The following is a 21,732-nucleotide window of genomic DNA, read 5'->3' as shown; positions in this document are numbered from 1 at the left end:
TTGATTTGCTCCTTTTCACTTTTCAAAGCTGATAGTGATAACCCCTGTGTTTAGGAGATTGGCTTGTAACTTCCTTTGGAAGACTGGGAACAGATCATTCTCTCATTTCTCACAATGATGAGCCTCACCTAAGTCTTTTTTCAATCATTTTGACTTTGTTCAACCAAGAGATGTAGATTCTCAAAAAGGCATTTTTCTTAGATACTTATTTGATAGTTTTCCATGTTTGTTTTATTTTTTCTTGAACTCTAGAAATTTGGTGTGCAACTTCTTGCATTGTCTTTCTGGTTGATTCCTTCCTATGCATTTCTTTATTTGTTTTTTCTCATACTAGAGGCCTTTTCAAAAAAACATTATTTTTCTATTAATTATATAATACTAATTTATACTAATAATACTAATATACTAATAATAATATTTAAAGGGTATATATATATTATATAACATAATATATATAATATATAATATTAAATTTATGGATACTAAGGGCATGTTGCCTGGTGAACAATCAAGAGCCTCCAATGTGCAATTTTTAACAATATTAATTTCTAAATGTCATTATCTGTAAGTCAGGTGTAGTTGGGCAAATGGAGCTAGAAGGGCATTAGCACTACCCACAAAAGCAAGGACAGAAGTGAGAGTCATTCCATTATCAGAATAAAGTATTTTCTATCAAGTCCCATGTAGTTTTCCCTTGTATTAGGAATGAAACAAAAAAGGGAATAGCCCAAACCACTGGGTACTTTTCATAGATTTGCTGTCTTTCCTAGAGGTACCTATTGAAACATCCAAGCCTATCACATGCTATTTAGAAGTTTTAATACTTTCTGTGCATATTACACATAGTAAATGTAAACACACACACATACACACATACTTGTGCTTAAACCAGGACCATTAAGATTAGTCAATTCACTCAGTTATATTCTCATTCATATATTTAACCAGCATATAAACACGCAATGTAAACGAAGTGCAATGTGTACTTTCAGATCTAATTTTGGCCTTTCTTCAACATCTTGGCTGATATCCAACATACATTCACAATATAGACATTGAGGTCAGTTATAATTGAGATCTATTTATTATTATTTATTTTTGCTTTACTACTGGGGTGCAGAGAAAGGTTATGTTTAAATGATGATATCTAACTAACAACACTTACTAATGCCAAGAGTCGATTTACTAATAAATATAAATAGCTCAATCCAGAAATATCACAACTTGCCCACATATGAACAAGCAAGTACAGAGAAATCTGACTTTAAACTATGCATAAACACGAAGATATTTAAAACCTTGCTTACCTCTTGTCTGCAGCCCCTTCCCACATGCCTCACTGGTGCCTGTTCTCCCCTGCCTGATAGACTCTGGAACCAGGATACAAGGGCTCCATTTCTGCGGTTTCCACCTGGGACCACAAGGAGGAACAGAACCTTTAGCACAACACATATGCAGAGGAAGTATGTGCGACACTAGACTTAGAAATGCAGGAATAGAAAAGACCAGAGTTCAATTAGCGAAGATTTGAAACAAATCATATCTGGTACTATAAGCCTTGCCAGCCGCCCATGGAGGTGAGGTCATAGACCTCAGAGAAGAACCTATTACTCCTACTTTTCTAGACTGTATAATTTCTAACTCTAGTCTAAAACCTTATCTTTATACCCATGGACATATGTAGTTCTTACTCTTCATGTATCAATTTTTTGCTAGGGGTGGATTCTATATTATGTATTTATTGTAACACATACATATATGTGCTCATGCACACACACACACACACACACACATATACATGTTTGTGTGTATATGTGTGTGTCTAAATATATTATGTATCAATTTTTTCATGTATCAATTTTTTGCACCAAATTGGGATTCTTGGAGAAATCCACAATTGCTCACGATAAAAAAAAAACTAAATAAAAACAGCAGATCATAGGGTAACCAACTCCAACAGATACATCTACAATGCAACCTCTACATAAATAGTTCAGAGAATACCAGAAAAAAGGAGACAGGGGATTTTAACAGTTAGAGAATCATAACATCTGCATTTCAACAATAACGTCTATATATGACAGGGAAGCTGCACTTAAGAAATCTCAAAAAATATGTCAGCCTCATCAAGACCCACATAATGACAATATCAGTAGGCATGACAATACAAATAATAGAAGACATCTCAAAAGTCCTAATCCTATATGAAGAATTCTAGGCAATTAATGGCTGTTGAAAGAGTGAGAATGATTTCTCCACAGAGACAAACATCATGACAGTTTATCAAATACCAAATAGTCAGCCTTACACAGATATATGTATGAAAAAGATAAATGTATGTATGTGTGCATATGTGTGTGTGCATGTGTGTGTAAACATGTATACATGTGCGTATATATCAATATATATGTATTTGTGTCTACATAATATATTTAGACACACACATATACACACAAACATGTATATGTGTGTGTGTGTGTGTGTGTGTGTGCATGAGCACATATATGTATGTGTTACAATAAATACATAATATAGAATCCACCCCTAGCAAGTTCTGGGGACAGTAACAGTTGACGGTTGCCTTCACTGTCCAACCTAGGTTTATAATTTAAAGCTATGATTCTATTTCTGGGAGTTTGAACATTTCGTGTGTGAATCTTAGTTTATCTTAAAAAACAACAACAACAAAAAGAAGCTCAATATATTCAGATCACTCTGTTATTTACAACCATTTAGAAAATGAATATAAAGAAGAAAAGGGAATAATCCTTGTTTCCTACCAAAACATAAATGATTCAAAGTTTGAATACCTGAAATCTTAGGGTGCAAACTTTCACCCCTGGATTTTTGTTTCTGTTGTTTTGTTAAATATGGTACTTCTAGGATTCAGATATAACTCTACCATTTCCATCAGTCATAAAATGAAATGCAAAAGATGACTCTAGGGACAGACCTAACCTGCAAGTTCATCTTAGGGAGAGAATGGATGTTACAGGATGAGATTTCATGACTTGCTTTCCTCTGAGGAAATGGTCTCCGGAGAAGTCACCTAGCTTCTCTCTAGTTACCCTCCTCAAGTTAATAAAAGTGTCTATTTTTGTCCCACAGAGGATAGCTTTTGTTCTTAAAGTTATTTCTGTACTTTTCATTCTTTTAGTTACTGTGCTTTTATGGTCTGTTTCATAGAAGCCAAGAACTAAGATAAAACAGGAGTTACTTTATCCACTGGCTCACACTTTATGAGCTCCTTATAAAAATATCACCAGTAAAAAATAAATATCATTGATTATCTTTGGTTTCTTTAATGAGAATGACTACCAAGTTTGGTTGAAAATCAGGAAACACAAATAGAAAGCATGTCATAATCAAATAAGTCAGCTATTAACTTCTACAATAATAAATTCACTTCATTTATACATAGTTTCCTTCAACATAGTCACATCCATAGTATCTAAGGTGGAGATGGGCTTAGGTCCCACTATTTGGATCATGATTTATTATTCATTATGATTTATGTGAATTCTTTAAGCTGACTTTACACAGGCATCTCAGACTAACATGAAACCAGGGTATTCACTCTTGTTGGTGTGCTGTGTAGACAGAATGAGATGGAAGAGGTTTTTAGAGTGTCTTTGATAAGCTCTCAGGTTGAGATGATAAACTAGAATTCATTCAGAGTACATCACAGCCTGAGATTCGACCATTTTGATTATTTGCTCCTTGGTTCTTTGTTACTTGTCACCATCAATTCTGTATAAAAACTAATGTCATAATGTTGCTTTCTCTTTAATCTGTAATTTAATTTACTGGATGATACAGGACAACCTAGGTGGGCATTTCAATTCCGTTCTCATTTGGTGAATTTGGACAAAATAAAATAGAAGAAAACAATAAAACAAAACAAACACCACCTAACCCTGTATTTTTAGGATAACTTCATGTAGAATACCAGTGTAGAGGGAGCAAAATATAACTGGAACTACAGTGATCAACATTACAAAGGGTTCTTTTGTTTGTTTGTTTGTTTGTTTTTATAAGAATCACAGAGTTGTGTTAATTTTGACCCAGTTTAAAGTATACATCAGAAAGTAGGTTTTGAGTACAGCAGAACTGATTTCTGGGAAATTAGCAGGAAGTAAATAAGAAAAGTCAGTTTAAACAGAAAGGGTTAAGTTGAAGTGCTACCAAATAGCAAGGATTGAGGAAAAACAAATTCCACCAGTGGTTTCTGAGATTTCTGCTGATTCTAATGACTCTGAGTTTATTAAAATGTCTGATAATATTTTATTTGGCTGAGTTTTTCATTTGGCTACTTTCCACAAGTGCGCTTTTCTGGACATAGAAGTTTCAATATTTAACCAAAGCACAAGAGGGTGATTACTGAGAGTGATTTCACAATGGCCCCATAGTTATGGGAACAAAGAGCAGTCTGGACCTGATCCCAGTGATTATCTACATCCTCCACAAGCTGTCCATCAAATTGGGATGATGGAGTGAAGCATGGACAGAACAGAGGGATTGAACTTCTCAGTAGCACACTTAAATTGTAACTAAAATGAGCTCTCTTGGAAAAGCAATGAGACTACATTATTCCTGAATAAATTATCCCTTAAGACTCAGAGTTTTAAGACACAGTTTCTAAAGTTATCAGGATAAAACATTAGATAATTTTGCAAAATACATTTTGAGTGAGTTGGTAAAACTATATGAGTTTTAAACCATGAGCTATTATCATAAATCAGTGACTTCATTTAAACTAAGATTATTTAAAAGCAATATTATCATTGAATTTCAAACTTTCAAATTCTAAAAGAATGGAATGTTAAGACTTGAAAATGAAATTTGGACATGGTTTCATAAACAGTACTTTCTAATTTCTAAAAGGGAAGATAGAAAGAGCATTAAAGATTTAAGTGTTACCCTTCTTCTCTTATTAAAATGAGGGAAGTTGGCAATAGGAATCATAAAAGATATATTGTACATGTAGATAAAATTTATGAAAAATAAATAAAAATATTATTAAGAATATATTATCCCCTGGGTTAATAAACATACATCTTATTTGCTGTTTGAGACAGGATTTTATGTACATATAGAGCCAGGATTGTCTTAAACTAATGATCCTCTTGCCTTAGGCAGATTATAAGAGCCAGATTACAGGTGTATGCCGCCATGCCCAGCTTGTTTTTTAATGGCTTATTGAAAGGTCTAAGATAAGAGCAACAGGATGAGTATGTACCTCATGGTGTAGTGGGGTTTGTTTTGTACTCTTTGTGTTATGTTTGCATGTGTAAGTCTATGTGTCTGCATGTGTGTGTCTAGGTATGCCTGAATATGTAAGTATATGTGTATGTATGTGTGCCTACATGTGTCTATGTGTCTTTGTGTGTATCTGTGTACATGTATACATATGTATATGTACTGTGTGGATATGTATATGTGTTTATATGTATATGCGTTTGTGTATATTTTTGTATGTATGGTGTGGGAGGTGAACATGTGTATGTTTATGTAGTTTTCTGTACATTTATGTATTTCTGTGTGTATGTATCTATGTATGTCTGTGTGTGTATGTGTGTGTGTATGTGTGTCTGTGTCTGTATGTGTGTGTATGTGTGTCTACATGTCTGTGTCTATGTTTTCCTGTGTGTACATGTCCTTGTTGTATTCATGTGTGTATGTAAGTCTCCATATGTGTGTTTGTGTATCTATGTTTATAAGTGTTTGTGTATATATATTTATATATTTATATATGCATATATATGTGTGTGTGTATGTGTGTGTGTATCTACACATCTTCCTGTGTGTATGTGCCTATGTATGTATGTTTGTATGTATGTGTTTTGTTTGGTTCTATGTGTGGTTGCTTATATGTGTTTGTGTCTGATTGTGTGTGGCTGTCTGTATGTGTTTGTAGCTATATATGTATATATGTAGTATGCGTTTGTATGTATCTGTGTATGTGTGTGTGTGTGTAAAAGCTCATCTTATCTCTCTTGGAATCATTCTCCAGAAATCTTATTGCAGAAGAGGCAGCATTCCAGTAGCTCACTTATAGCCAATCATGCTCCAGGTTTATTCTCTTCTTAATTAGGTATTCATATTCTTCATTTCTTATGAATACATTCTAGTAAAGAAAAGAAAATTACTGAATATTTAAAGATATAAAATATGTCAACTTAAAATTTTCACGAAGCAATCATATATAAAAGAAAATATGGTACAATTATGTTGCAGTCTAATGATAATCCAAAAGAAACTAATTACCGGTATATAGGACACAATGAGATATCTTCACACTCTCTTTCTTCAAATAAGGTATCTGGGCACTCTTGACCTCCATTGGCTGCTTCCTGGATGATAATCCTGTATCGAGACTGTTTTACTGTGGTATTTCCTGAAGGAAATGAGAAATAAAATTATAGCCTCTGTTACATCAATGCAGATCAAATCCAGGTAGCATCTGGAAGGAAAGTGAAAAAGAGCTCAGTTAAACATATTTGTAAAGAGAAGCTAAGATGAAAACAGCAAATGCTGGGAGCTAGTGCTCAATCTCCCTCCTGCAGGAAAAGTTTCACAGTGAGGCACTGTAAATTCAAATGTTTCCACTGTCTTAATGCATTTTAATTTAACAACTTTTAAAAGAAGATTGATGTTACTGGTTTTTTTTTTTTTTTTTGCATGAGTGGTTTCCTGAATGTGTGTCTATGAACCAAGTGAATGCCTGTTGGGTACCTGAGAAGGGCATCCAGTCCTTGGCTTTCTAGTCACACACAGCTGGGAGCTGCCATGTGGGTTCTAATAATCAAACTTGGCCCTGTGCAAAACCTGCAAGTGCTCTTAGCTGCTGAGCCATTTCTCCAGCTCCAAACATCTTTTAAGTTTATACCATACCCATACATCTCAAGTGACATAAGAACACCATATCATGATGTGAAGCTCATATCCCCTCCTTCAACTCAAACATCACCTAAAGGGCCTGGATTTCCATTGTTCATCCTTTTCAATATGACGTTTCTCTTTATAGACTGCTCTATACAGTAGAAACTCTTCTTTTGAAATTAATAATTCTAGGCTTGGGAAAGCCTACAGAGGTAAATGGTACATGCCCAACTGTCTAGTTCTTGGCTTGCTCCTTGGTCAGAGGAGCCTTGCAGGACACTAAGAGCATCCTCCCAGGTAGTGGAAACCTTCTGGGGCTAAAAGCTAACTCACTTGGAACCCTGCCTGACCACCCATTGTAGTCATATCTGGCCACCACCCCAGCTGTTCTGCCCAAGACAACCTGCAGAGGGGAGTGGCCTGTGTGGTTCCCTGAGACCCACTGTCTAGCTCTGGGATTACTCTTTGGTCTGAAGGACACTAGAGAGACCCTAAGATTGCCCTGTTTCCCTGTGGAAAGCCAGGGCCCCAAGATTAACCAGTTTTGAACCCTTTTCCACCAGTCCTATCCCAGTCAGATCCAGCTTCTATCCCAGTTAGGGCTTACTGGGACACAGCATACAGAAGGGGTTCTGAATGAGGCACATCAACAGAATTGGGTACCGTAACCCTCTATTATCTGGTTCAAAAGAACCCCGCCCCACTTTCCTGATAAGTCCTGCTGTCATCAGAAACATCTAGCCACCACTTAAAGGACAGCATAAGAACACAATCAACAAGAGCCAGGGCAATATGGCACCACCAGTGCCCAGCTATCCTGCTACAACAAACCCTGGATATCCTAATAAAACTGAAGCACAAGCAGAAGATCTTCAATCCAATCTTACAAAAAAATGGAGGTCTTTCAGAGGACCTAAATAAATCCCTTAAGTAAATACAGGAAAATACATTCAAACATTTAGAGGCATTAAGAGGAAGCAAGTAAATATAAAGAAATACAGGAAAGTAAAATCAAACAGCTGAAGGATATGAATAAAACTGTCAAAGACCTGAAAAAAAGAAATGGAACAAATAAAAAAAAAAAACACAAACTGAAGTAATGCTGGAGATAGAAAACCTATGAAAGAGAATGGGAATTACAGATGTAATCATCACCAATATAGGACATGGAATAGAGAATCTCAGGTATAGAAGATACAATAGAAAAAGATCAATATATCAGTCAAAGAAAATGCAAAATTTAAATTGTTTGTGTCACAAAACATCTAGAAAATTTGGGAAACTATGAAAAGAAAAATAGGCATGAAAGAAAAAGATGAAGATGAAGAAGGAGAAGGAGGAGAAGGAGAAGGAGAAGGAGAAGGAGAAGGAGAAGGAGAAGGAGAAGGAGAAGGAGAAGGAGAAGGAGAAGGAGAAGGAGAAGGAGAAGGAGAAGGAGAAGGAGAAGGAGAAGGAGAAGGAGAAGGAGAAGGAGAAGGAGAAAATTTCCAGCCAAAGGCCCAGAAAACATTTTCAAAAAGTGATAGAGAAAAATTTCCCTAACCTAAAAAATGATATGCCTATAAAATTACAAGAAGCTTACAGAACACCAAACAGATTGGACCAGAAAAGAAAATCCTCCCCAACATAATAATTAAAAAGCTAAATACACAGAACAAAGAAAAAAATTTAAAAGCAGCAAGGGAAAAAGCCACGTAACATATTTTAAAAGACCTATCAGAATTGCACCTGATTTCTCATCTGAGACTCTAAAAGCTAGAAAGGCTACAGACCCTAAGAAACCACAAATGTCAGCCCAGACTATTATACCCAGCAAAACTTTCAATAACCACATATTGCAAAGCCAAGATATCCTAAGACAAAACCAATTTCAAGCAACACCTATCCACTAACCTAGCCATACAGAGGATATTCTCACCAATGGGCAGGTCATCAGGACAGAAGGTAAACAGAGAAATAACAAAATTAACAGAAGTTATGATGCAAATGGAACTAACAGATATCTACAGAATACTTCATACAAACCCAAAAGCATATACCTTTTCCTCAGCAACTCATGGGACCTTCTGTCAAACTGATCACATAATTAGTCACAAAAAAATCTTCAACAGATACAAGAAGACTGAGATAAACCCATGCTTCTAAATGTATCAACATGGATTAAAGCTGGACTTCATCAACAATGGAGACAACAGAAAGCCTGCATATTAGTGGAAACTGAAGAACTCTCTACTCAATGATCTTTGTGCCAGGGAAGAAATAAAGAACAAAATTAAAGAGTTTCTAGAATTCAATGAAAATGAAGCTACAGCAAATCTAAATTTATGAGACACAATGAAAGCAGTGCTAAGAGGAAAGTTCGTAGCACTTAGTGCCTTCATAAAGAGATTGGAGAATTCCCATACTGACAAAATTAAAAGTACATATAAAGGAAGAAGAAGAAGAAGAGGAAGAGGAAGAGGAAGAGGAAGAGGAAGATGAAGAAGAAGAAGAAGAAGAAGAAGAAGAAGAAGAAGAAGAAGAAGAAGAAGAAGAAGAAGAAGAAGAAGAAGAAGAAACAGAAGAAACTAACCCAGGAGGAGTAGAGAGCAGGAAATATTCAAATATTCAAATTTAGGGCTAAAACCAATCAATTAGAAGCAATGAGAACATTGCTTAAGAACCAACAAAGAAAGAGCTGGTTCATTGAGAAAATCAACAAGATAGACAAATCATTAGCTAAACTAATTAAAAGGCAGAAAAACAGTATTCAAATGAACAAAATCAAAAATGAAAAAGTAGACATAATAACAGACACTGAGAAAATTCAAAGAATCATTAGCTCTTATTTCAAATGGGTGTACTCCACAAAATTGGAGAATTTAAATGAAATAGATGATTTTCTAACAGATACAAATTACCAAATATCAATCAAGATCAGGTAAACTATATGAATAGTCCTATAACTTCTAAGGAAATAGAAGCAGTCATTAAAAGTCTCCCAACCAAAGAAAGCTCTGAGCGAGACAATGTTAGTACAGAATTCTACCTGACATTCAAAAAAGAGCTAATTCCAATAATCCTCAGACTATTCTACAAAATAGAAACACAAGGAACACTGCCAAACTTATTCTATGAAGCCACAGTCACCCTAATATGTAAATTACACAAAGACTCAACAAATAAAGAGAATTTCAGACCAATTCCCCTTATGAACTTGATGCAAATAGACTCAATAAAATACTCACAAACCAAAATCAAGAACACATCAAAGATATCATCTACCATGATCAAGTAGGCTTCATTCCAAGAATGCAGAAGTCGCTCAATATGTAAAAATCTACCAATGTAATCTACCATATAAACAAAATAAAAGAAAACAAATCATATGATTATCTCACTTGATGCTGAAAAAGCATTTGACAAAATAAACACCCCCTTTATGATGTAAGTCTTGGAGAAAGAAGGGATAGTAGGTGCATACCTAAACACAATAAAAGCAATAAACAGCTCAGCCAATAGCCAACCTCAAATTAAATAGAAACTTAAAGCATTTCCACTAAAATCATTTACAAAGAAAGGCTGCCTACTCTCTCCATATCTCTTCAATATAGTACTTAAAATCCTAGCTAGAACAATAAAGCAGTTAAAGGAGATCAAAGGGAAGCAAATTGGAAAGGAAAAAGTCAAAGAATCCACTATTTGCAAATATGATACTATACATAAGTGACTCAAAAAATTCCACCAGAGAACTACTATAGCTGATATACACCTTCCACAAGGTGGCTAGATACAAAATTAACTCAAATCAGTGCTCTTCCTCTACACAAGTGATACATGGGCTGAAAAGTAAGTGAGGAAAACAGTACCCTCACAATAGCCACAAATAACATAAAATATCTTGGTGTAACTTCAATTAAGCAAGTGAAACATCTATATGACAAGAACTTCAAGTCTCTGAAGAAAGAAACTGTGGAAGATATCAGAATATGAAAAGATCTACCTTGCTCATAGATTGGTAAGACTAACATAGTAAAAATGGTCACTTTGTCAAAAGCAATCTACAGATGCAATGCAATCCCCATCAAAATTACAACACAATTCTTCATAGATCTTGAAATAGAAATTTTCAACTTCATATGGAAATACAAAAGCTCCAGAATAGCTAAAAATGATCCTGAACAATAAAAGAATTTCTGGAGGTATCACTGTCACTGACTTCAAGCTGGACTACAGAGCAATAATTTTAAAAAACTACATGGCATTGGTATGGAAACAGACAGGGAGAAGAACAATGGAATCAAACCAATATCCCAGAAATAAACCCACACTCTTACAGATGCTTGTTTTTTGCCAAAACCCCAAATTATACAATAGAAAAGGAAGGGCATCTTCAACAAATGCTGTTGGTTTAACTAGATTTCTGCATGTACAAGGATGCAAATAGATCAAAATTTATCACCCTGGACAAACTCAGTTTCCAATGGATAAAAGACCTCAACATAAAACCAGATACACTAAATCTACTAGAACAGAAAGTAGGGAATACCCTTGAACTCATGGATACAGGAGACAGCTTTCCAAACAGAACACCAATGGCTCAGGCGCTAAGGTCAAGAATTAATAAATGAGACTTCGTGAAACTGAAAAGCTTCTGTAAGTCAAAGGATATCATCATTAGGACAAAATGACAGCCTACAAATTGGAAAATTATCTTCACTATCCCTACATCTGCTAGAGGGCTAATATCCAACATATATAAAGACCTCAAGTTAGACACCAACAATCCAAATAACCCAATTAAAAAATATAGGTTACAGAGCTAAACAGAATTCTCAACAGAAGAATCTCTAATGGCCAAGAAGCACCTGACAAAATGTTGAATATCCTTAGTTATCAGAGAAATGCAAACCAAAACACTCTGAGAATCCACCTTATATCCATCAGAATAGTTAAGATCAAGAACTCCAAGGCCAGCACATGCTCACAAGGTTGTTAAGGGGAACAGTCCTCTGTCGGCCTTGGCCATTTAACCTGCACCGTCAATCACTTAGCACAGGTAGATGTCTCCACCTCCAGAGATTAAAATATTAATGAGTTATTTAAAGGCCAGGGGGCATAGCTAATTAAAATATTCCCTCCCCTTTTCCCCCTCCCTATAAAAGCCAGGGGAGCCTGGCTTTTGGGGGGGAGCTCGAACCATCTATACCCATTCACCATGCCATGAACAATAAAAACTTTGGAAAACTCCTGGTCTTGCCACCAGATTCCCAGCCTTTGGGCCTAAACCTTCCTGAGGCAGCCGCCGGCCTGCCCAGAGCAGCTGCGTGAATGTGGAACCCTCCACTGGCGGCGTGGAAAGCCTGCCCAGGACCCTGCTGCTGGACCATAGTGGGACCCCGCTGCCGGACTCCTCCCAGAATTTTTTTCCCACAGTCCTCCACTGCTGGTGGGAGTGCAAACCTGTACAGCCACTCTGGAAACCAATTTGGAAGTTTCTCAAAATATTGGGAATAATTATACCCCAGGACCCAACTATATTACTTCTGTGCATATATTCAAAAGATGCTCCACCATCTCACAAGGACACTCACTTGTTCAACTATTTTCATAGCAGCTTTATTTGTTAGAGTCATAAACTTGGAAACAACATAGATGTCTCTCAACTGAAGAATGAATACAGAAAATGTGGTATATCTACACAATGGAATACTACTCACACTTTAAAAATAAAGACATCATAAATTTTGCAGGCAAGTGAAGGGAATTAGAAAATATCATCCTAAGTGAGGTGACCCAGACCTAAAAGGACATGCACAGTATGTACTCACTTATAAATGGATATTACTCATAAAGTACAGGAAAACCATGCTATAATGAATAAACTCAAGAAAGCCAAATAACAAGAAGGGCCCAAGGGAGAAAGGTTTAATCTTTATCAGAAGGGGAAACAAAATAGATATAAGAGATTGATCGAAGGAGGGAGCTGGGTGGAAGAGGAGATGAAAGGGGGAGTGGTGTAGTGTGGGGGAAATCATTTGTACACAGAGCAGTTGAGAGAGAAGAAAAATTGTCTGGGGGGAGCAATATCTACAGTGTATCAGAGATCTGGGATGGGGTAAGGCCCCAGAGGGTCTATGAGGGTGACTGTAACTGAGATTCATAGCAGTGGGAAGATATGGATCTTGAAGTAGCTACTTCCTATAGCCAGGCCAGACTCCTGGTGAAAGAATAAGGACAGCAACCCATCCACAAAACATTTGACCCAAAATGTGTACTGCTTAGAAGTTGTGCATGGACAAAGATAGAGCAGAGACCAAAGTAATGACCAATGATTGGCTGCCCCAAATTGACACCCATCCCATAGTCAAGAACTAATCCCTCACACTATTAATGATAATATGTTATGCTTGCAGACAGGAACTTAGCATAACTGTCCTCTGAGAAGCTCCACCTGGCAGCCAAAAGAAATAGTTGCAGAGACTCACACATAAACATTAAATGGAGTTTAGGCAGTCTTACAAAGGAGTTGGGAGAATGAATGACAGACCCAAAGACAGGGACTCCTCAGGAAAACCAACAAAGTCAACTAACCCCGACCCTTGTTGGCTCCCAGAGCCTGAAACACTAACCAAAGTGTGAGCACGGACTAGACCTAGGGCCCCTGAACACATGTAGCAGATGAACAGCTTGATTTTCATGCAGGCCCCTTAACAACTGGATAAAGTGCTATGTCCCTGAGCCTGTTTCTTGACTTTCTGTGGTTCCCATACTCCTAAGTGGACAGTCTTGTCTGGCCTCAGTGGGAGAGGATACACCCAATCCTGCATTGACTTGATGGGCAGGAGTCACGTGTGTGTGTGTGTGTGTGTGTGTGTATGTGTGTGTGTGTGTGTGACACACAGAGGGGAACTTCCCCTTCAAAAGAGAAGGGGAAGGAAGAATGGGAGGATGACATGTGTAAGTAGGTACTAGGAAGAGAGGACAGGCTGATATTGGATTTTAAAGTGAACAAATAAATATATTTTAAAAGTTAATAATCCTAATATTGTCTTATTTATAGGTATTAGTTTATTAGGTTACTTAGTATTCATAGTCAATATATTTAAGAAAAGAAAATACAACTGCAAGGGGACAGAGTATTGCTTACTTCACTGTTTTTCTGAGAAGTATTAGTAGAAACCTCAACAGACAGACAACAGTGTTCCCTTAGACAGTGCAGAGTGCTCAGATGCTCCCTGCATCTATCACAAACGTCTATGGTGCTTCAGTATTAAGCAATGACTTTTATTACTATATTCAAGATACAATATCAGCAATAGATTTACAAAGAAAATTCTAGTATAACAGACCTTATAATGAAACAGGAGGACAAAGGGGCCAGATATAACCACAGTAGTTAAAAGCAATGTGCAGAGTGAGCAGGATCAAAAGACAGAGAAATCATTTGTTTTTGACTTAGGAAACCAAAGGTAGCTCATGAAAAGCACAGCCTTTACTCTAAACCTGGAAGACTACATAGAAAAATTAAAACACAAAGGATGAAACCATTTTAGGTCATGGAAAGAAGGTTGAGCAAAGACTGAGATGTGACAGTGTGAGGAATCACCAGGGAAGCCACGGTGCCTTCAATGAGAAACATGTGTGTATGGAAGCAGGTAGTGTGAGTGGGGACAGCATAGGAGGAACAAACAATGGAGAAGGGACATGTCCAGGAGACAAAGGAATTAATTGGTAGATATGAGACAGGTAATGGACCTAACCAAGTTAATAAGTTAATTTTTAGAAAGCCAGTAAACTAAATGGAGCAAAGAAAAAGGACAAAGAGAATGTTTCTAGCAATTATGTATGCACATGGATTTTTAAAAAATCATTAATACATAAAGACTTACAGAGAAAAGCAACTGACCCACAACTCCCCTTCTTCTACCTCCCTCTTCAGATGGACCACTTTTCACTATTCTGTTTCCATATTTAATCTGTGGTGACTTCCAAATCATCTGCTTTTGTCTATACTTCTTGATGTCTGACTTTTAAAGTTACATGAATTTCTGCTGTAATTGACAGAAATTTGAAATTTCACTAATTTTCCATATTCTATATTTCCTTAGATACTTTCATGCCTCTATGGTTTATTTATCAATTCAGTAACCAATGGTTGTTTTCAGCCCTACTCCTCACTCTTATCTTTTTTCTTCAGTCTCCATCCTTTATAGTCTTCCTAATTCAGTGGATTTTCCTCTCAATTGCCATCCACTTACAATAGTTAGATGTTGGCTCCACATGGTATGTGCTCAGTTTATTACTTCCACACTGTCTGCCAACTCATGTCTATTTTCTACAAATAGGTCTTGCTCTTCCATCTAAGGCAATACTTTCCATTTATTTTTGAAAATAGTCAGTCATTTAAAAATCTGTTCCTATCTTTTCTGAGACCTACAGAGTAGGGGCAGTTATAGCACTTTAACATGCCATGACCTCAAGCCAGAAGAGATGTACAGGATCTTCACCATTTGCTCTCCAGATCTCATGCTGTCCCTGTATAATCTGCTGTACTCATAGGGAACCACCTAACTATACCAGGATGCCATTAGACCCATTGCACACTGGTCTGTTTGAAGTTTGTCTAATGGAAAGATGGTCACACAATGGGGAAAAGTTAAAAGGGGGTAAGAGAAAAGAGATCATAATGACTATTCTACTAGATACCTTCCTCAAGTTACCCTCTAATTGCTCCCTTCTTCTTTTACTGAAAGCCATCATCCTTACAGATCCTCACGGCTACTTGTCTCTGGATGTTGCCTTTGGATTACATTAATTGCATCCTCCACTCTCATTGTTCAGTCTCCCAAATGCCACTGGCCTGGGTCCAAATGCCCTTGTTAGTTCACGATAACACTGTCTAAATTTCCCCTTCATTAAATTTTCCCATCTCAAGGACTTGTTTCCCACCAGGAAATGCCAAAGTTCCAAGGAAAGATGCTACTATCAACAAAAGCAAATGGTATGACCATCCCTCCCCAGGCATATTATGGAATGAAGAAATAGCTACATATAAAGAAAAACCATCACGGAAACACTGCTTCAAGATGACAGTATCTTAATTTGGATGTAAACGGCCTTTGTAAAAATAGTCATGCCTTTAAGAGAAAGCCTCCTCACCCATGCCCAATCAACTCCAGCTGCATTGTGCTTATTCTGTAAATATTATATAGCTACAATTTGCACATAAGTATGGGTTTGCATGTGTGCTCCTCAGATATTACCTCAGAAGACTTGGAAAAAATATCAAAGATAATGGGAAGAAGTGAGTGATTTAGTCTTACAACACTAAGAAAAGAGTTAGTGATTATTGAGGAAAGTCTGTCCTTTCCCTGGAGATATATAGGCAGTTACAGGGGGCAAAGAGAGACATTTTCCTCCATGGTATAGTCACTAGTAAGTTGCTTATGCTATTGTATATAATGATCCCAATGAAAGCAACTATTTTGTGGTGGCAGGAGGGAGGGGAGGAGGGAGGGAGGGAGAGAGAGAGGGAGAGAGAGAGAGAGAGAGAGAGAGAGAGAGAGAGAGAGAGAGAGGAGGGAGATACCTGACAAACACTAGACCTATGGCAGGGCTTAATAAATTTCATTCACACTCCCATAGCATGCATATATATGCATATATGTGCGCGCGCGCGCGCACACACACACACACACACACACACACACACACCCCTACACTGCCCTCATGGCTTGACTCTATACTGAATGGTTCAAAATATGTAAGCACCACAATGATAGGCATGCCCAATGGTTATTCAGGTATACACTGAAAAAGATAGATTCTATGGTGAAAAACAATCAACTAGCATATAGGTAAAATGTTCACAGAGGGGGAAACAATGGTCACTTTATTTAAATGAAGGAAAATCTATGTGATTTTGAACAGGGGCATAGGATTAATAAGGACCATGAGATAGGGAAACAATACCAGGATATTTAGGACAACCATTAAGTTCTGTGTCTATGCCTTTCTCCTTGGATGATCATAGTGAAAAGCCATTTCTGAAGGGGTTTCAGTGAATTTGTCATGAATAGAAGATTTAATAAAGTGATCCTGCGGCAAAAACAACAGTGGGCAGTGTGCACAGAGAGAATGGGGCTGTAAGAGAGTGTCAGAGCACTTCTCTGTGGAATCCTGCTTTGGGGTGGTGAGTTTGTATGTATTCCTGAGAAACAAGAAATGTGTATGCTTTGGGCGGCCTCTATCCATGGACTGAAGCCAGGTAGGACAAGGTAAGCAATACTGAGGATGCTTTCAGGAAATGGCACCAGACAAACCTTCCTTGTCCACTGTCTACACAGAGCAATGATTTCTGAAGAGCAGGTATGGAAGTTAATATGGTGGCTTGCAGATAGAGGATTCCTAGAGATTATTTATACACATAAAACAGAAGGTTCTCAGAAACCATCCATAACCTTAATGTCAGAGCTGTTCTCAGCTGCCTTATTTCATCATTATAACTCCCAAGACAGAAATTGGTATGATTAATACTATCATATGTTATCATTGTTCCCATTGTACAGATAAGAAATGGATGGAGGTAGAAGGAAACAGTTTCTCAAAATTATTTTATACAATTAGACTGCCTTACACTGGTATCAAAATCTATGATCTTTCTATTAAAAGAAGGAACATTCCAAAGGAAAGAGTACTAATCATAGCTCATGGTTTCATGTTTCCTTTCAAACAGTTCTTCAGCTGCCCACCTATCTACAGAAGGCTTAAATGTCAGTAATGTGAGTGGTATTTCCCACCTCATTAGGTCTATGAAAAATAACAATAAATTAAAGTGTTCATTTGCAAACATAAACAATAGCTTAAGAATGATTATGGCTAACAAACAATTCACTTAAATTCTGTTATGATTTATGCATGTTCTGTCATCACTAAGCCATCAGGGATAATTAAGCTTAAGTTATTAATTATAGTGGGAAGAAGTAACATTTAGAAATGATGACAATTTAAAGATTGGAATTACATTTAACATAGAAAATATGTGAGTGGGCTCCAAACATAAGGGACATTTGTAGATTTACAATGGGGGCCTGTACCACCAGCTCCCAGCAGAAACAGCAACAAAATAAAAAAAAAATAAGTATATAAAAATGACCTGTGTGATTTTTCAGCTAGGTAAACTGAAGTATATAACACTGAATTAAATGCCATGAGGGTTGATCACTGATGTTGGACTGTGATTTGATTAGAATTGTGAAATAAAGATGAACATTAAGTTTATAACTGGCTGAACATGCCTGTGTAGATGGGGAACCTGCATGGCAAAGCAGGGGTGAAGAGTCGGAGATGAACATGCATGGCAAGGAGCTCCCAGAGATCAATGTATTTACCAAAAAAAAAAAAAAAAAAAAAAAAAAAAAAACCAAAAACAAAACAAACAAACAAACAAACAAAAATCCCGAGGATCGCCACCTATTAGCAAATCAGAATAATTATTGCAATGCTCCCTGCAGCATTCTGATTTTCCAGATGGCTTCTTGCCTCTCAAACATCCTACCTGTTGATAGACCTCAAGGATTGTTGCAACATACTTCATGACGCTGATGCTCCTCCAAGCATGTGACCTTGAATCCTTCTTTTACAGCCTACTCACCTTCACAGAGACTTTGTACCATCCCAAGAAAGAAATAGGCTGCAAATTCCTCTCTAGCCATCTGGGAGCAAAAATCATGACTCCAGTGATAATTTAAGATTCACATTTTCATAAACAGCCATGCTTAACTACCTCCTAGCGTCAGCTGCCCATTTTCAACTCCAGTAGCTACTAGAATTCAGCTCGTTACTTTAACTGCAAGTTACCCTGTGTGGTGTTTGAATACGCTTGACCCATGGTAAGTGGCACTATTAGGAGGTGTGGGCTCACTGGAGGAAGTATGTCAATGTATAGGTAGGCTTTGAGGATGCCTAGTGCTCAAGCTCCACCCAGTGTGAAAGAGACCCTCCTCTTGGCTGCTTGCGTAAGACAGTCTCCTCCTGACTGCCTTTGAATCAATATCAAGATGTAGAACTCTTGGCTCCTGAGTACCATGCCTGCCTGCATGCTGCCGTGCCTTAATGGACTGAACCCCTGAAATTATTAACCAGCCCCAATTAAATGTTTTCCTTTTGAAGAGTTGCCTTGGTCATGATGTCTCTTCACAGCAATGAAATCCTAACTAAGAGACCCTGGATGTAAAACTGGAAAAAAAATTTGTTCTTTATTGATGTGAAGGTTTCATGAGATACTGTATATAAAGCATATGCACACGGCCCAGGATGGTGACTTTCTTTAGTGTAATTTTAGTTCATAATAAAAAAATGTAAGAGGAAAGAAAACAAAGTGACTAAGACATTCCAATAATTGAATCATCTGTAGTTTTCTAAAAGGTGAAGAGACATTATAAACTAATGTTTTCCAACTTGTGTGCTTGCAGGAGAGATCATAAATAACTTCTTTCTACCTCGTGTTCCCAGAGAGTTTAGCCTTCTCCTTTTAACGAAGAGGAAGAGATGGGATGATCAGTGTCACGTTTGTTGAGAGAAGTGCTGGTTAAATATCCTAGCTTAAATACCAATAGCTTTTTGGTTCACTGTTATAAGTATCTCAGTTTGCATAAATATTTTGACTACTCAGACAAACACCATCACCTATTTGAATACAATATAACTAATATAATATAACATATATAGGCATGCTATACACACACACACACACACACACACACACACACACACACACACACACACACACATTTTGTTTCTTCTGAAGCCCAGGATTTCATTTTAAGAGTGTGTGAAAGACACTCTACACAGCTGTTCCCCAACCTATTCACTGGATCTGGTAACTGGCCAACTGGCCACTTTTAATTGTTTGCTATCTTATTTTATTTGAGATAGCAGCTCACTCATTTAGTAAGTACTATTTTATGACTCTGGAATTCTTTTTCATGAATCACTAAATTAAAAACTAAAGGGGAAGGGAAATGCACTTTAGATGTGTCCTTATGATAGATGCAACCCAGATAAAGGATACATGGGAAAAGAATCAACAGCCTATCAGCAGAGTGCATGAGTGTGAAGAAAAGGAGTTCACACTTGGCTTGTCAAGGACTGAGCTTTCAAGTCAAGGTGGTAGATGAAGACTGTAGTGTGAGGTAGGGAGCCCAAGTCTCCTAATTACACCACACATGAGGTATGTTCTCTCTTCTTATTAATTATATAACAGAGAATGCCTCTCTCCTGCTTTATCACAGCCCTTGAAGCTGTCAGAGTTGGCTTCCTCCATAGAAAATTAACAAAAACGGGAATTTAGTATCAGCCCCTCTCTCATTTAAGTAACAGGTCATCAGGAGTCTTGAAATCTCAGAGGGAAGCACTTAGCACATGCAGTGTTGTCATTGTTGATACATATTTATCAGGCATCTGCTCTCTGTGGGTCACTCAGCTGGATTCAGTGTGAGAAACTGGAATATACATACATACATTATCAATTTTTTACAGCAAATGAGAAGCCCAATGGGCAGATAACAATGCAAAAGTTCCCTATGAAAACTTTTATAGAAACCTTATATAAGTTTAGAAATAATAAGATAAACTCTATTTTCCAAAGGCCACCAGCCTTGTAGTCTCTCTTCTTCATGGATGAATGGAAACATAAGTGGTTTTTTAAAAAAATGTGCTGTTGCAGAATTGCTGCATGTAGTAAGTTTTTCATATAGTTCCTCTGTATTCATCTTAGTGCTGGATTCTCAGAGCAGGTGCATCAAGCACAGGCTTGAAGAACCTCAAAATGCACAGGAAGCCAAAGACCCATCTATACAAGCCAAGCTCTTCTGCCAAACACTTTAGGAATGTTGAAAAGAGGCTTTAGCATATCCATCTATTTCTTTCATTTTGAAACATTGCCTGAGGAAAAAAAGTGTTCTATATTTTTAAATGTCATAATCATCATTCACTTTGCAACAGAAACCAAGTTCAATAGAACTGGCAAGAGACAGGATCTCTGGCTGTGGTGTCTAATCCCAGTTCATTATTGAGTTGCTATATGACCTTGGGCAATGCACTTAACATCTCAGAGCTTCCATTTTCTTACTTGTCCTGTGTGGGTAATGCTGCCTGGCCAATTCACAGGGCAGCTGTTAGGAATGCCTGATTAAATGGGATTTAAAGCATCTTGCAAATGTGAAAAACCAACCTGTGAGCTCAAAATGCTTTCTAGATAAGACTTTTCTGTATACTTCAGAGGGAGCAATTCATGTTTATATTTGCATAAACTATGCAAGATCAGAGTCAAGACAAATAAACATTTCTCTCTTTGGTGAGTGCCATACACTTGATAAAGCTGAAGCAACAATTTTAAACATCCTGGGGCTTTCTCCATTTTCTTCTACTTCCTCTTTCTGACCACTGCCGCTTCTTTTTCTTTTTCATTCTTCGTTCATACACTATATTCTGACCACAGTTTCCCCTCCCTTCAATACTCTCAAACCCCACCCCCTGTCTCGATCCACTTCACCATTTCCCTTCAGAAAAAAAGAAAAAGCCTTCCAGAGATATCAACGAAACATGGCATAACAAGATACACTAAGACTAGGCACAAACCCATCATATCAAGGCTGGGCATGGCAACTCAGAAAGAAAAGGCTCCCAAGAGCAGGATGGAGTCAAAGACACCCCTGCTCACATTGTTAGGAGTCCCCAAAAAACAACAGTGCTCCTCTTAAAACACTTACAGTTTAAAGAACATGTCCCTACCCAGTAGTGACAATCTTTGAGCTTGGTCTTTTTTCACCATCCCTCAAGTCACCCACACCTTATCAAAGTTTCCTT

At 37.3% G+C, this 21,732-nt stretch overlaps 1 protein-coding gene across 1 annotated transcript in view; it reads right to left on the bottom strand.

Moving 5' to 3' along the window:
- The window catches only part of Thsd7b (thrombospondin type 1 domain containing 7B), an 839,715-nt gene that overhangs the window by 329,840 nt on the left and 488,143 nt on the right, over positions 1 to 21,732 (bottom strand). The window contains exons 11-12 of the mRNA XM_076941097.1: positions 6,268 to 6,397; positions 1,308 to 1,411 (exon numbers count right to left, since the gene is read on the bottom strand). Coding sequence (XP_076797212.1) covers positions 1,308 to 1,411; positions 6,268 to 6,397 — 234 coding nt within the window. The remainder of the gene's footprint in view (positions 1 to 1,307; positions 1,412 to 6,267; positions 6,398 to 21,732) is intronic.

The sequence above is a fragment of the Arvicanthis niloticus genome, chromosome 10 (genome assembly GCF_011762505.2).
Source record: "Arvicanthis niloticus isolate mArvNil1 chromosome 10, mArvNil1.pat.X, whole genome shotgun sequence".
Taxonomy (NCBI): Eukaryota; Metazoa; Chordata; class Mammalia; order Rodentia; family Muridae; genus Arvicanthis; species Arvicanthis niloticus.
Note: the sequence above shows the minus strand (reverse complement) of the source record. Positions and strands in the feature narration are given on the sequence as shown.